Below are 16471 nucleotides of genomic sequence, written 5' to 3'. Positions count from 1 at the left end.
CCAATTTAAGTCCACCTTTATTAATAATTTACATCCCTTCTGGATTTTATTCAACGTGGCAAGTTGTTGGTTCCATGATGAGCAACAACACATTCAACTCTTCGATCACTCAGATAAGAAATGATGCCCGTTGTGGTAAAAAAAAAACAGAGAACAGTATATTCCTATTTTAAAAACACCTGTTGAGTACCATGCCGGTGGGTTTTACTGCATCACGAGTCAGATTTTAAAAAAGTTTGTAATGTTCCTCTAACACGCTGGTAATGAGGTAAAAACCAATCCAATCTGGTACTCTTAACTTAAGATCGATCCAAAACACTCCATGAGTAAGGTTTGGCTCGAGTATAACAGTTATGGAACTTTTGGCTCTGTCTTTTTTTAAAGGTTTATTTTGGCATTTTATGGATGTGAGTCCATAATTCCACTGAGAATTTAATTGTTCAATACAAAAGTGGAAAAAAATAATCTTTCTTCTGTTGTTAGTTACACATTAAAAAATGATTTACATACTTTCTTTTTAAAGCCATTAAAAAAAAAATAAAAAAAAAACAGGACATCACCAATACATAATATACAAAAATAATGCAAAGTCATCCTCCAGTTTAGCACATTGAGACATTGTCATACATTATTTGTATTGTTCTTGCACCAACACATATACAGTAAAGCGTGCAATGCAAATAAGAAAAATGCTGGATAACACGACATCTGGAGGACACACACCAAAGTGACAGAAATGTTGCTTTGTGTGTTCAGGTGGGTTTTTTGCATGCTTTGTAGAAGTGCCTGCATAGAGAGTTTGATTAAAGTTTATAGAGTCTGAGTCAAGCTCAATGATGGTGTATTTTGGTGCCTGGTAAAAACCCAAAGCTGCCACCAGAAAATCGAGTGGACTAGGGTATCTAACATGAGAACAAAATAGGAAAATAATCCAACTCCTTTAACTGTAGAAGATATATTCTTCAGTCAGTGTCAAACAAAGACGCTGCTATGGCTTTTTTCCACCACACAAAGACTGCACTGCGCCATGCTAGGCCGTAGTACAGCACAGTATTTGCACAGCATAGTTATTTGATTCATGTTTTAAAACCACAGGACCCTGACTGATGTGTGTGTGTGTGTGTGTGTGTGTGTGTGTGTGTGTGTGTGTGTGTGTGTGTGTGTGAGTGCATGTGTGTGTTCATGGCATCCAGCCGCAAAGGTGACAGTCTCTGCACACGAGAAAATTCAAAGTCCTCACAATCCTCTTTTGATCAAGATGTCTGATGTTCAAACTTTAGAAATGTTTCAATAGATGTTATTGGACCGCAGGAACTTTTACATAGTTCTAGGAACTGTTGGAGTTCGCAACTCAGGAATGATGAAGCATTGAGAGGAACCTGTTTGGCTCCTGCTTCAGAGTTGGTAGGTACTCATGCCAGTGCAAATGCAGACAGAAAAAAAAGAAGTCACCCCCCCCCCCCCCCCCCCTTTGTGTAGTTCTTAGGGAACTCCCTGGTGGATAGTTCCTCTTCAAGAAAGTCCCCAGATCTGTTTGGTCTGAAAACACCTAATATTTATTTTATATTAACAAACGCACTTATGTCCAGTTTTGAAGCCAGGTTGCACTATTAGTCCCTCATTTTCTCATCTTTTTATTACTTTAAATAACCATTGACTGCAATACAGGAAGAGAAATTGCACGCTGATTAAACTGCCATCTTTGAAATACCAAGTGAGATTGACGCTGCGAGATAAATAACCTCAACCCTGTAGATCTGAGTCACATAATATCTAAAAAAAAGCCCTAACAAAAACTCCCCATCTACCTTGTAATGTCAAACCTTAATCTAATTCTATTGGTCCCTTGCTCTCCTGTTTCATATTTTACTTCTCTGACTTTTAATCACCATGGAGATATTCAGTACGTTCATTTAAACCCTTCTCTACAGCTTTACAGCTTTAAATGTGTTAAAAATAGATTTGAATCTTTGAAACGGTGATCCTGTGTGCTTGATAGACATACTGCAGTAACCAGTTCCGGTGTGCTCTGGCTGCGACAAATAGAAAACACAGAATGGTCGTATGCAGGTTGAGAAAAAGGCACAAAGGTCAAAATAAATCTGGCTTCAGTTAAAAAAAAAAAAAAAAGAAAAAAAAGAATCAAAGAGAAAAGAGGAGACAGAGTTTGTGGCTTTTGAAAAATTCCCATCCCTTGCAGGTTGCTGACGGTCTTGCTGGTTTGGCGGATGTGGCTGTCATTGGCTTCAGCTCTTAAAGTCCTATGAGAGTGAGCTTTAGCGGTTGCTCCTCATGGCCTCCTTGGCTGCCAGGATGAGCGGGGTGAGGCTGGAAAGAGGCTTGGCTAGCTTCAGGAAGGGGTGCTGCGGACAGAGAGACAGACAAGATGTGCACATGTGAAATATGAAGATTAAAAAAAAGTAGGTTTGACATTCTTACCAATATCTACGCATCAGTCATCAGCTCTTTTCAGACAGCTTTTTTTTCCCCCCACAAATGTGCCGTAACTAAGCTCAGCCGTCATCACCTCTTTGTACATTCATATTGATTCTGCGACGGTGTAATGTTTGTGTCCCAGTCTGTGACTTCACATTGCCTTTCAGCGTTGTGGTAGGACGGCACAGAGGGAGCAGTCAGACATGCACCCACACATTGATCGAAGGTGAAAGGTCACATGGGCGTAAATATCGCAGTTTGAAACATCAGTCTGAATAGGGCTATTTGCTATCTTGCATCCCTTTTTTTATATAAGCAGTTTCTATAGGCAGCGTGTAAGACTCGTCTACCTGCAGCAGTTCTCTGCCTGATCCTCGTTTCTCCACGTCCATCTCCAGGCAGCGTGACAGGAAGGACCTGAAGACCGGAGACAGCTTCTCTGGACTCTGCAGCTCAGGAGTCCCATTGGTGGCGATTAAATATAAAGCCTAAAGATCAACACAAAAAGCACAGAGTCAGTAAAATATGGACAGCGTTGACTCTAGTTTGTTTAAATCATTATGCTCTCATTTACTAATATGACCTGAATGCTGGTTTTCAAAGTAATTCCTCCAGGAAGTAAAGAAAAAGTAGCTACACTTGGGACGTACATTTGTTTGCTGCAGCCCAAGAGTTTGATAAGAAATTAAATACTGATCTGAAATTTGTCCATTAAAAATGGGTTGTACCTGGTGATCTGTTTTTACATCATGCAGACTGTTCAGACAAAAACAAGCAATGTAAAAAAACATTCAAAGAGAAACTGTTGTGCTTTGCCTCTGTGCAAAACCTGTCAGCACCTGTGTGTCCAATCGGATTCAAAGCTGATAGTTTACTCTTACTGACATTGTTCTCTTCTTTTCTAGATCCTTGCTTGTGTTGTACGCAATGGGTGTCGCTTTGGATAAAAGCGTCTGCTAAGTGAATTGTAGAATTGTAGTAGAATTGTCAAGTTTTTGACACTCACTCTGAGAGGGTTCTCATTGAGATACGGCGGCTCCCCCTCCACCATCTCTATGGCCATGATCCCCAGAGACCAAATGTCGACTTTGGGTCCATAAGCTTTCCTGGTCACGACCTCTGGAGCCATCCAGTACGGCGTCCCCACCATTGTGCTGCGTTTGCTCTGCTCCGGGGTGATCTGGGCACAGAACCCGAAATCAGCTGCAAAAAGAGAAAAGGAATATGTTTTTAGATTGATTAAAAACTGTCTGGATTAAATGTGAATATAAACACTGAAAAAAACATGTGCTACTCGGTCAAATATATACAACACGTGTCCCTTACTGAGCTTGACTGATCCATCCATCCCAAGCAAGACGTTGTCACTCTTGATGTCTCTGTGGATGACCTGGTTAGCATGAAGAAACTCCAGAGCCTGCAGCACCTGGATGCAGAGGGGGGGGGGAGGAGGATATGAATCCCAAACGCATATAAGCATCTGACACACTCATGCACACGCTTTCACAATATTTCATACACCAATAGGTGGCAACAGAACAGAATGAACAGTGTAAAATCTTCAACAATTTGGAGACGACATACAACATACAATTTTGTAAGTCCTCAACGATGTACAAATGAAGTTTCAATAGGGTAATCTGAATTTAAAAGTAATTTCTGCTTTGTCTGAGTTGCTTCATAGATACAGGATGAATCCATTGAGCCCTTAAATGCACACACGAGGATGCTGTGATAGGTGATATAAAGTTTTTAAATCCGAGTTGTCTGAAAAGACTCTTACCTCTCTGCAGACTGCAGCGATCTGAGCCTCATCCATGCACGTCTCCGTCACAACATCGGTCAGAGATCCACCAGCCAGATACTCCATCACCACGAAAAGCTCGTCTCCAACGAGGAAACTTAAAAAAAAAAAACACACAAAGAAACACGTCCATGACGCTCTCTGCTCACAGTCGGCGACATTAGATTGCATATTGTTTTATGTGAGGTTCTCTGTTACCTGTCTACAAAGTTGACAATATTTGGGTTCTTCATCTCCTTCATGACCAGGATCTCGTTGATTATGAGCTCTTTCTTTGGCTGCTTCTGCAAGTTGATCTGTTTGATGGCCACCTGTAGTGCAGAACACAAAATCATTTTTAAATGTGGTCCAGCAAACACCAGCAAGTTATCAGGGTAATGCAAAGTACAACTAATCAACTTGCTGGCAGCATGATAGCAGTGTTGGCTCACTGCAGAATTAAAGTTGACAAGAGAAATAAAAATGAATAAATCTGTTCAAAAACATATCAGATGTCAAAGAGCATCATGTCTTCTAAAGCTCTTCTTAAGTTTCCCAGGAAAGAACGTCTCTCTCCTCCCAACATTTCCTGTCTCTCTTCAGCTATCCTACCTAATAGCGGCAAAAAAGGTCCAAAAATATAACTTCAAAACAAAACGAAGACATCTTTTTACAGACTGCATCAAAGCTTCCACAAAACTGTCGTGCAACAGTCTGACTTTTAGATGTCTGATGACAGTAATATATGAGGATCAACAGTGCAGCGAGTTCATAAAGGTACTTGTGGTGCTAAAATGTAGAGTTACGGATCTGTTTTGTGGTTAAACACTGATTAGGATAAGTTAGAACAAGGCTTTAAGATCGATGCTGGTCTGTCTCCTGTTATGCAAAACCTTGAAGCAAGATACCAAAAACATCTTCATTTAATTAAATCATGTCACTTTACCCCCCCCCCCCTCTGATACCTACCCCGTGGCAGAAGTTACAGGCATGAAAAGTAACTGTATGGAAATCAGCAATCTTGATGCTGATGATCATGTTTCCATTTGTAGGTCATTAAGAGGCTTCAGTATTATTAACAGTCTGCTTCATGACCAGAAAAGATATTCTCACAGGAGCTTTAAACTAGTGATTTAAAGAGACTGACATGATTTATATCCTGGCTGGATTTATTTCTTCTATTTAAATGATAGAGTTTTATCAGGAATTGTAAATCAATAACATGAGCTGAGGAGTTTGAAAGAAAAAAAAAAACATCACCAGAATAATGATAATTTTATGATAAATTACAAACATTACATTAATGCCAGGAAATCCTCAATTTGTTGATATTTGTTGATTTTTTAATCAGCAGTTTAATCAAACTTCCTCATCAAGTTATACAGGTACTTGAATGTGTTTTTATAGTGGCAGAGACGTAAAAGAAATATCCTCACCTCTTGTCCTGTGGCGACATCGATGGCTGTGTAGACTGTACCAGAGGCCCTGAATGTGAAAAACAGAAAGAGGTCAAATAACAGGCTTTTTCTATTTTCTGGAACTGGAACTCTTAATCTATTGTCAATCTTACACAACAAATACTTGGTTACGTTTGGATTTCCGGTCAAACACACACATCCTGAAATCTGCAGATTTTTTTTTTTTTTTTTTTTAAATCTTTGCGTTCTCCTGAATTCTGACTCACCCCTGGCCGATCTTGTCATAGCGAGTGTATTTCTTCTTAGGATCTCCAATACTGACAATAGTTCCTAGGAGTCACAAAGGAAATGAGTGTAGTCAGTGCTGCTGCAGCCAAAAATAAATTTTAAAAAAAAGCTCTACCAGCGATGTTATCATTTCCAGTGTTTGTATAACATACTTAGTTTCTCCATAATCTCCTCGTCGGTCATCTTGCCTCCCCCCTTTTTCTTCTTGTCAGCTGCCTTAGAGGCGGCGTCTCCTTCTGGAGCTGGGATCGGGTCGATCACCGACCTGGTGTACACCTGACACAACACAGGAAAGACAAAAAAAATAAAAAAAATAAGAATATTGCCCTTCTTATTTATAGTCTTATAATATTTGGAAAGTAGAAAAATAACTGACTTTTCAGCTATAAAGACTCTAAGTCACAACTGAATGGGCTTTAGCACAGACAAAGTCAAACTGTTTTAAAGTAGAAATGTTTTCAGTACTCTTTCATTTACAAAAATCAGCATCAATATATATTCATCATTTTATCTTGACCCACTGATTTTGTGTGTTCAGGCCGGGGTGCGACAATCGGAGGTGGTGCGTCTTCATCATCATCATCGTCTCCATCCTTGCCACCTGACGGGGAAGTCCCTGTACCCTGCTTGCCTTGCTGTAACAACGGGAATACTTACATATATTAAACAATATGGCAGCCAGAATCAAGCTGAAGCTGAAAGTCATATTACTGTTATGAATGCAGAATGAAAGAGGAGCAACTCACCGACTGCGAGTCTTTATCTGAGACGATGGAAACGACAGAAGTGTGAGTCTGTGCTTTTTAAAAGATGGACTTATTTTTAATTAGACTCAGAATGAGAAACACTGTCTACTTATAGACAATATAAGAGTAAAAAATATAGTTATCTAAATTCAAAATGGAATAAAATAGAGACAGTAATCTCAATGGAAACAATCTTTATCCAGTTTAGTATCAATACTGCAAACCTGAGTCGTTGCACAAGTTGTCAATCGCTTTAGATTTAGAGTGCACGGTTGAAAATAAATACTAGATAACGGGAGACTTTACAGCTGAATCTGCAGAAACTGACCTGAAGCGGAAAAGCTGAGGTATTTCTGTTTTCCACTGGTGGAGTCGTAGAACTTGAGAATGTCGAGGACGGCCTGGGGATTCTGCTTCTGTTCTGATTTGCTGATGTTAGAGGTCTGGAGGAGGCGGGCCCACTGCTCCGGCATACCCTGGAGAAAGACAAAACCAACACACACACATCAGTGAAAAGCTTTTGAAGCAACATCTGTCCATAAAACAATGTGAGGAAACTGAATTAAAAAAAAAAAAAAAAAACATATTCCATCAATGATGATTGCACAGATAGAATGGCTGACTAAATAAAATCCTCGGGTCTCTCTGTGCGACTGTCAGAAGTGTTCTGAGAAAAGCCGCTTATATGAAAGAATCTTCTGAATCACCTACATACTCTGTGCTCAAGATGCCTTTGCCCTTCAATAATACAACAACAGCTGCAAGAATCTTATGGCACAACTAGAGCTCAAACTCACAATCTTTAATCACTTTTTACTTAAATCAGTATCTCCAGAGGAAGAAGTTACCTCTAGTCATTCAACAGATAAAAGGTAGGCGAGTTATTACGTAAGAGTTCACTAAATAGAGATTTACATAGCATGTAATGCAAGACCATTTCCCACGTATTGAAGTAGACGAGGCACACTGTAAAGGAGTGGTCCAACACTTTGGGGAATGTGCTTTGCTCGCTTTAGAAGAATGAGATGATTACACTGATGTGATTCTGTTATCTACACGATAAATCAATCAATCTTTATTTGTATAGCGTCAACTCATAACAATGTTATCTCGAGACACTTTACAAAAAGCAGGTAAAAGACCTTACTTTTTGCTTTATTACAAAGACCCAGCTTAATCCATCATGAGTGTAGCACTTCAGCAACATTTAGCAAAAGTTACAGTGGTAAGAAAAAATGCAGAAATCTTCTGCAAGATCTGATGATGGATGTCGTTTTCTATTTCCAGTCTTTATGCAAAGCTCAGCTAAGCAGCTGCACTTCTGCATTGGCTTCCTTTTCCATCGCTGGCGGTTGTCGCTTGGGTGCAACATTTAGAAGTAGGAACTACTAACTAAAGACTTTACACACAATCTCAGGGATTCAAACGAGTACTTACAGTGAACTCTCCAGTGACAGCATCAAAACCAACATGGATGGTGTGTTCAAAGTCTGACGGGGACGAGATCTCAGGTCTGTCCTTGTCCCGGTCCTTCTTCCTGCCCCCTGCAAATAAAGGTCAAGGGTCTGTTTTTTTGGTCATGTACTGCAGCGAATGTGCTTTCTCTCCTGATGCGTGTCCACAAACATGAGCGCAGTTCTCTCAGTCTCTCACCTTTCTCAGATGCAAACATGGATATGATCTTGTTTCTGGACTTCCTCTCCTCTGGTACAGACGGCAGCGGCCGAGAGCTGTGATTTGCTGATTGGGAGTCTTTGGTTCCTCCTCCTTGGCTGCTCATCCTGACAGGGGGGGCGGGGGGCTTGTCCTCACACACTCCGCTGTCACACATCTACTCACACTTACACCTACACACACACACACACACACACACACACACAAAATAAAATGGATACAAGTTAAATGAATGCTGCCATACTTGTTCACTGCTTCTTCCTGTTTTTGTGCATTTCACAATGCGTGATTAAGCTTTGAGTTAGCCCGAAAAGCTAGAGAGAAGTTGCTTTAAACAAAGTATAGCTTAGCCTACACTACACAGGGAGCGATAGCAGTGAATGCCAAATCAAGAAAGAACTCACAGACCTTAGAATAAATCCATGCCAGACCCTGTGGAGAAGCACTGAGTGTTGTAGAGAAGGGAACAGAGAATGTGAACAGGAAGCAACGCTGAACGGGCAAAAGTGACGTGTTGAGTCTCGTTTAGTGTTACCAATGAATGAGGAAGGAAAGGATGCAGAGAGGAGAAGAGAGAGAGCGAGAGAGAGAGAGAGAGAGAGAGAGAGAGAGGGAGGGGTAAAGGCTCAGTACAGCCTTATTCACACATGCACCCTAAAAATGAACAGCTTGACCCTAAAATCGTCCTAATGATGCTTTTCCAGATACATTCAGAGGTTTTCTCTGTAGGACATTTTGGTGGGAGGCGGGGGGTGGGGTGTCTCAGGAGACAAGGCGTGACTTTAAAAGGACTTCCCAGAAGTAACAGTGTTATGTTTATTAAAGGAGACAGATGGAGAAACTGAGTCCGACACTACAATGACAGTTTTTTTACATCATATCAAGGCAAAGTGTTATTGGGCGCTTCATGAACGAGCGCCCCTTGTCCACTCTTGCTTGCTGTGAATTTTCCTGATCATTTCTGCTACATTCACACGTTGGCTCGGCCAGCGTTCTTGCAGAATTTTCAGGAGGGGGGTTGGGCGGAAAAAGTCTGGATACAGTTGTGATTAAAAATTCATCAGGTTGTGTGCCTGCCTACATGCAGCGTTCCACAGTTTCAGGACATTTCCAGGAGTTTTGTCCACGAGTGAAAAAGCTGCAAGCTCAGTAAGAACTGAGCTGGTGAGTGTAAAACTTTAGAAACATTATATAGTGGACAGTCAAAGCTGAACCTAAGAGCAATTTTGCAAGTGCTTGTGCTTGACTTTAGCATCTCCAGTTCATACTTCATAATTCTCCTCCACAACATTTCTACCACATATTGCATCTCTTGCACCTTAACATTTGTCTGAAAACTTCAATGAAAGCTAAACAACACAGCCAGTCAGATTCCTGCACTGGCACCAGGAGACTGTCTGAATCCAGTTCAAATGTCTGGTACTCGCCTACTGCGCAAACAATTCACAGTCACATTTCACAAAACCTGAAATGTGTCAAAATGTTCAGGCGAGCTGCATGTGTGAACACAGCAGATATTCAGATATGTGATACGTTGATTGTTCGATTAGTGATAAAAAAAAATGTTTTGGATATCAATTTCTCAAAGAACTCCAAATTAATAACATCCAAAGCCCAACGATTTTAAATAATACCAAATATTGCAATAAAAGAGAGAGAAAATAAATAATAAAAAATGAATACATTTTAAAGGCAGACCATCCCATAAATTGGAAACCATGCGCTAAATTACAAAACTATTTAACATGTAACGCTGCTGTTTGACTAAGTTATGGATGCATCAGTACTAAATACCAAATAATTGCACGTTATGATTAGGGCCTGACCGATATGGGATTTCCGATAACGTTATTATGGAGAGAATAATCTGATACCCATATATCAGCCGATATCTGTAGAGAGAGATAGATACATAAACATGTATTGCATTGATCCCTCAAATGCAGTTATCAAACACTTGTGGTAAAGATATACAACCAAGACAAGACTGTCACTCAACTGGAAAGTAACAGTGCATGTGCGGGCGTCACCGCTTGACACTCTGGAGAGTGATGATGCTTGTTGTAATCCATAAAGCGCCCTCTGCTGGTCAAAGAGAAGTGCTAGTTTAATACAAAGATACTCAAACTGGTGAATAAATCTATTAATATCGATGTTTATCTGTGATAAAAGTAGCCGATACAATAGTCACTGGATATGCTAATATCGGCCCTATTATGTCAGCTGGTCGATTTATCGGTCGGGTTCTAGTTACGATATAGCTTTTTTTTTTTTTGCTGTTTCTTGATTTGAATAATTCCTCTGCCGGGATTCTGCTCACAAAAAGGATTCAAACATTTCTGCACTATTCTTGATTTGAAAAATGGCTTCACCACTACCACACATCTAAGTGTCATCCATTACCCAAATATGGTAAAAACTGAGATTACAGACACAGGCACACACTTTAATACAGACACAGACACACACACGAGCTAAAAAAACCTCAACCACAACACCACTTTCAGTCTTGCAGAGCGAGCAGTGCCATTGACACTAAACTGCAGACTTATTTTTGTGAGTGACATCACAGACAGGAAAAAGGAAGCAAACAAAGGTTTCCTCACTTCCTGTGTCTGGCTGCGATGACACAGCGTGTATAAAACCCGGATAACAGCGGTGGCGGCTCAGGTATATAGGAATGCCTGTGACCTCTAATTCACACATGAAACCTGCTCTCCTGCAGAAGCTCAGCTGACCTTGCTCACCTCGAAGAGACAGCACAACACAAAACCAATGAACGACTCTCAGAATCTGAGAATACTCTGAAATAGAGTCATGTCATTAATGTGTTTACCGGCACACGCGTCGAGGCTTGTGAGGTTAACGCAAAAGTCATTTGCACACAACTCGTCCCGTGTAGCTGCAGCGTCCCCAGGCCACAAACTGAAGACACATCAGTACGAACTTCACCAAAGGGGAAGTTATTCCTCCTCCCTGCATCGTCCTTTTCATTTATCAAACTTTCATTTAACTTGTTTTTCAACACTTTAGGATGGATACTAAAACTCCATCATGCACTTAAGATGTAATCACTGGACGTCTGTTTGTTAGCTGCTTAGCTTTCAACATCTTAACCTTTCAAAAGTTCAACATTTTAGCGTATAGCATGAGTGAGACCAAAAAAAACAAAACACAACCCAACGAGCTAATCCACCGACAGAAAATGAGAGTTTGCTCAAGCTCTCTTTGCGTCTCAAAATGTCAACCTCGATGCTTTCATACAAGCTGCAAAGTACTTACCCTTTTGTTTCTTCTTCTGCGTCTCACAGAAGACCAGGAAATCAATAAAGACTTCAAATCCCAGCCAGTAAATCCAGCTGTGGTTTGTCGAGTGCTCATCAAACGTAGCTCTCACTGATTCTTTAAGTCTCCTTCTCTCTGTTCTGCCTTCTCAGGGCAGGTCTTAGCAGGCTGCCTCATTCCTCCACAATGTTGGATGGGACAAGTGTATTCTTGCCCTGGCAGGATAAAATTAGACCCGGTCCAGCGTTAATGTGCATTTTCAAAGCCAGTGTGTGTGTGTGTGTGTGTGTGTGTGTGTGTGTGTTGGACTAAGTGTTGGGTGCAGGCAGGCCAGGCTGAGACAAGTTGTCTCTGAGTAGGAATTCCATAGCTGCAGGCGTGTCCTCCTGTTCATCGCACACACACACACACACAAAGCTCCTCCTCAAGCAGGCCCCGTCTCATACACACATTCCCTGCCCTAACACACACACACACACACACACACACACACACACACACACACACACACACACACACACACACACACACACACACACACACACACACACACACACACACACACACACACACACACACACACACACACCCCCTTTGCCAACAGGGGCTCCATTGTGAGCACTTGTTGAACATCTTTAGCGTAGCTCAGAGCTAAGATGTGTGAGTGCAGCAGAGAGACAATGAGGGTAGCACAGGCAGGTGCACACTTCAGCACCGCGGGCTACAGGCGTGTGTGTGTGTGTGTGTGTGTGTGTTTGTATAACTAAACACTCCCTAATGCTGCTGCATTGATTTTCCATCGTATCAGCAGAAATTTCAAGTTTCAAATTTCATGCAAGTTACTCATTGACTCCAAAGATTTACTGGTCATGCAATTCTTCGATGATACTTAGCAGAGAGCTGCAGTGGTTCCATTTTTGAGAGCGCTGGTCAACGTGATTCTGGTTCTGTTTCAGGCTTCAGGACGTTTTTTTTCCTCAGCCACTGTTACTTGCTAAATGTTGCCAAGTGTTTTGCTCATGGTGGATTAATGTTGGGTCTGAGTCAGTCATAAAACAAACAGTACAGACTATCCCTGCTCTGTTTGTTTGGTGTCTTGAGATAACAGTAATTAATGCTGCACAAATAAATAGTGATCGATTGACTCAGCGGAAAACTTGCAGTAATCTTCGTACAAAACTGTTTCAACTGCATCGTGCGTCATCTGAAAGTGTGCCCTTCTCAGTGTTGTAGTCATGACCACACTGACCGAGACCAAGACATACCCGAGACTGTACTGCTCAGAGACCGAGGCAAGACCAAGACCACAAATATCACTGAAAAATCCTCATCTTGTGTGCAGGGGGGGCGTGTCACTCACTTTGACCGTAACACCAAGAAGGTTGCGGCCGTAACCAGCGAACTATGAATGAATTGAAATGATTTGTTCTTTTAGAAAGGGGTGTTTGCCTTCTAATCTCAGTAATGACGTGGAAAAAAAAAAATCGCCCATCAGTGGTGGTCTTGACTGGTCTTCATTTAAAATCCGGAGTGGACCACCAGGAGTTGATTGGAACCAAACAAGAGCCAACCAGAGAAGAAGTGATGGACTTTTATTTGTCGGCTGGACACATTTTAAATGACTACTAATGGTGCGTTAAAGCTGCTAGATTTAAGAGTAAGTCAATCTCCCCTACACAACTATTTTAAATACTGAACCATGTCAGGTTTCTTTGGATCATACTGCACTTCCCCCCCTTAAGCTGTGTGAAATCTAATAAGTGGGTTTGAATCATGGCATTGATTTAGTGAAATTGATTTAAAAAAAAAAAGAAGGATACAGAAAACTTAATATGGCTCAAAATAAGGAAATAAATAGATACGTTTTGGTATCGATTTAGCTAAATGAAGAGTAAGAGTTAAGAGTAAGGAAGCAAATCCTCAGGTTTCAGTGTCTTTGAATGAGCAAACTTCTCATCTTAGAAATCAATTATTCAAAATTATAATCTGCAGGTTGATTTTCTGTCTATCGTACGTATTGATTTATGAACTGTTACAGCTCCACTGATGTGGATGACTTCAAGTTACAAACTTCTCATTTCCTTCCCGTTCCTGGCTCTAATATTGGTAACCACACAGACTATTTTACATCCAGATGGCGTCCAACTGCATCTGTCATCTGTTCTCAATTCACAAAGCCTCCCTTCTACCATCCATCTGTCCTTCCGAATTTCTATTCCTCATTCTTTGCTCTCTTGCTGCATCAGAGTACTTTCTATTCCCTGTGGCTGGCGGCCACCAAGGGAAGCCCACTTCCTCATCCTGGAACTCCCCAAGCTCCAGAAGGGGGTCACAGGGCCGAGGTGCCCAATCAGAGCGCAGCAAACACAGCCGCGAAGCTGTTTACAGGAAGTGGACAGCAAAGCCTTTTGTATTCAGCTTCTATAAAAGGAAATATAGTGGAGGACTTCCTGGAAAGAGTGATGAAGCCAAAACGCACGCAAAACACGCACGAGCACACTCTCTACACACCTTTACCTTCATTCATTCACTGAGACCAACATGTAAATACACACACACACACACACACACACACACACAGAGTAAAAACACACTACACTGTCTGAGCTCACAACCGTCTCACTGATTATAGGTCTGGCAGTGATTGAAGAGTAAACACACTGCCCAGCTGCACGCCTACACTGAACACCTTATCCTGTTATTCAAGCAGCTGCCTCCACCTCTGTGTCAACATTTTCATGAATCAAATCGCCAACCTCGGTGTCAAAACGTCCCTGTACCACCCGGACCTGGAGGCACGGTCTGCTATGTTGGGAGCACTGGCCTAGAACGTGAAAAGAGTGGTTCGGTGATACCTGCGGGACCCCATTTGAACTTTTTCCACATGGTGTAGCTTTTATGGGGGTTGTATGTAACAGACCAACAGCAAATAGTCTTAATAATTTAAGTGTATGTGGTTTATTTACATGGTTTTCAAATTGATTTGAGTACCTTGCTTTGAAACCCCGCCGACTAAAAGATCAACCAATTGCTTGAAGCACCGTGCATTCAACAAATCTCAGATTGTTTTCTGTTCTGTGTTATTCAAAGTCTAAATACGGTTTATGGAACAATCTCAACAGAGAAACTAAAGAATCAAAATCAAATATGATATTTAAAAGAAAAATTAAAGCCAGTTTGTTGAATAAATATGTGGAAATATGTCAGTGAGATACTGTTTTGTTTTGTTTTAATCGTGATGCTGTAATAAAAATGTATTGTGATATACTTTGTGCATAATGAATTGGTAAGGAGGACTTACGGGGGGGGGGCTGCCAGTGGCTGTGTTTGCCAATTTAATTTAAATTGTTTTTGAATTAAGTGTTCTGTTTTGTTTTAATTAATGTTTTGTAAAAGAGGGGCCGATGTTATAAGATTAATCTTCTTTCTGCTCCTTTTCATTCAAAAGTTGAGATTTTATGTTTGTTTGTTTTTCTTAACTTTATTGGGTTTTTTTTTGAATGAAATAAAATTGACAAATAAAAGAAAAATTTAAAAAAATAAGCGTATTTGGTTCAATCAACACTGTCATGATGAACTGTATCTTCTACCTTCTTAATAATTTAAGTGTATGTGGTTGATTTACAAGGTATTCAAATTGCTTTGAGTACCTTGTTTTGTTTTGAAAGAAATTCTTCTGACATGTTTTGTTTTTGCAGCCAAACTAGTAGTGTCTTAAATAATATGATTTGTAATAAGGGTAGGCGTAATAACCTTCAGCCTACACCTTTTCAGTCAAGATGTTTATGTTTTTTCTTGTGACCGAAATAAATGATTACTACTCCCTTGCTTTGAAACCCGCCGACTAAAAGATTAAGTGCAACCGATTGCTTGATGCACTGTGCACTCAACAAATCTCAAGATTGTTTTCTCTATTCAAAGTCTAAATAAGCGTATTCGGTTCAATCAACACTGTAATGATGAATCTTCTACCTTCCTAACATGAGGGTCCTAAAAGGCTTTTAGAAGCTCATCCAGGGTGCCAAGATTACAAAATAAGTGCACAAGAAGGTTCTGTTTGCAGGGATTAGATAATTACAATCAAACTATGGTTAAAGTAAAGATTAAGGATACATTTCTACACGACAGAAACATTAGATAGATTATAATAATAGAGATATTTCTGTGCACAGGACAATTGAGGCCTAATTTAGGTCATGCCTTGACTGCAGGCTACACAGTCGATGATCACATGTTATTACAATGGCATAAAGTCCCTGTAGACAAGCACTGGTTGCTGCTAAGTGAAAGAAAGAAAGCCACAAATCCCACCAACACCAGAATCTGGATCTGTTGCCTGTTGTAATTTAATTGTATCCTCTGAAAGAGACAGGAAAAGTGTCTCCTCAAAAAGAAATGTGGAGGAAGATGCTGCAGTTAATCTTCAGCGACTATACGAAAAGCAAAGCTAGAAGAAGTTATTACCTATTAAAATATAAATAGGTAACTTGTATTTAAGACTAATGAATGAGCAAATTAAACTCACCGGTTGTTGTCAACCCAAAAAGTAGGCTATCAGCCGTAGCCTACTCCGGACAAACTTCCGAAACTCCGCCCCGTCTCTGCGGATCTTTCTCTTCGGCTCGATGTAAGATTCAACGCCGAGGTGTCACAAACTTCCCCCCGGGGATGAAAACACAAAAATACGATGTTGTATTTTTAACACATGTACTTTTATTCCGACTGCTTCCTTTCACAACTTCTCTCTGTCCGGTCTTTAGCTGAGGCTGGTGGAGGTGGAGCCTTGCGCTCATGGGAGGAAGCGGAACGTCGTAGAAACTAAAACCCTCTGGAAATCGGTG

At 40.8% G+C, this 16471-nt stretch overlaps 1 protein-coding gene across 3 annotated transcripts; it reads right to left on the bottom strand.

The window, feature by feature from the left end:
• LOC109987597 (serine/threonine-protein kinase PAK 2) lies at nucleotides 1–16433 on the bottom strand. Of its 3 annotated transcripts, none has more exons than XM_020638719.3 (15): nucleotides 16156–16433; nucleotides 8325–8518; nucleotides 8109–8215; nucleotides 7000–7147; nucleotides 6672–6688; nucleotides 6447–6560; nucleotides 6078–6201; nucleotides 5904–5967; nucleotides 5656–5704; nucleotides 4439–4551; nucleotides 4220–4337; nucleotides 3763–3862; nucleotides 3443–3639; nucleotides 2787–2924; nucleotides 1–2363 (listed from the first exon to the last, which is right to left on the bottom strand). In XM_020638719.3, exons 2-15 carry the CDS (start codon nucleotides 8500–8502, stop codon nucleotides 2277–2279), a joined length of 1554 nt encoding a protein of 517 aa, XP_020494375.2. In that variant the 5' UTR covers nucleotides 8503–8518; nucleotides 16156–16433; the 3' UTR covers nucleotides 1–2276. The 3 variants fall into 3 exon arrangements, with proteins under 3 accessions (XP_020494375.2, XP_065822541.1, XP_020494376.2); XM_065966469.1 differs by lacking the exon at nucleotides 16156–16433 and adding an exon at nucleotides 11628–11932; XM_020638720.3 differs by lacking the exon at nucleotides 16156–16433 and adding an exon at nucleotides 8754–8892.
• Between the last annotated feature and the right edge of the window lie 38 nt (nucleotides 16434–16471).

Source organism: Labrus bergylta, chromosome 18 (genome assembly GCF_963930695.1).
Source record: "Labrus bergylta chromosome 18, fLabBer1.1, whole genome shotgun sequence".
Taxonomy (NCBI): domain Eukaryota; kingdom Metazoa; phylum Chordata; class Actinopteri; order Labriformes; family Labridae; genus Labrus; species Labrus bergylta.
The sequence above is the reverse complement of the archived record's forward strand: the minus strand, read 5'-3'. Positions and strand labels throughout refer to the sequence as shown.

What these genes read in the sequence shown, in the direction of transcription:
- LOC109987597 (XM_020638719.3), bottom strand. Translation starts at nt 8,502, where the DNA reads ATGTGTGACAGCGGAGTGTGTGAGGACAAGCCCCCCGCCCCCCCTGTC. An exon ending in GGCCTGAACACACAAAATCA is followed by an intron (nt 6,202 to 6,446) that starts GTGGGTCAAGAT and finishes GTGTTGTGTCAG; the next exon opens with GTGTACACCAGGTCGGTGAT. An exon ending in ATTGTCAACTTTGTAGACAG is followed by an intron (nt 4,338 to 4,438) that starts GTAACAGAGAAC and finishes TTTTTTTTTAAG; the next exon opens with TTTCCTCGTTGGAGACGAGC.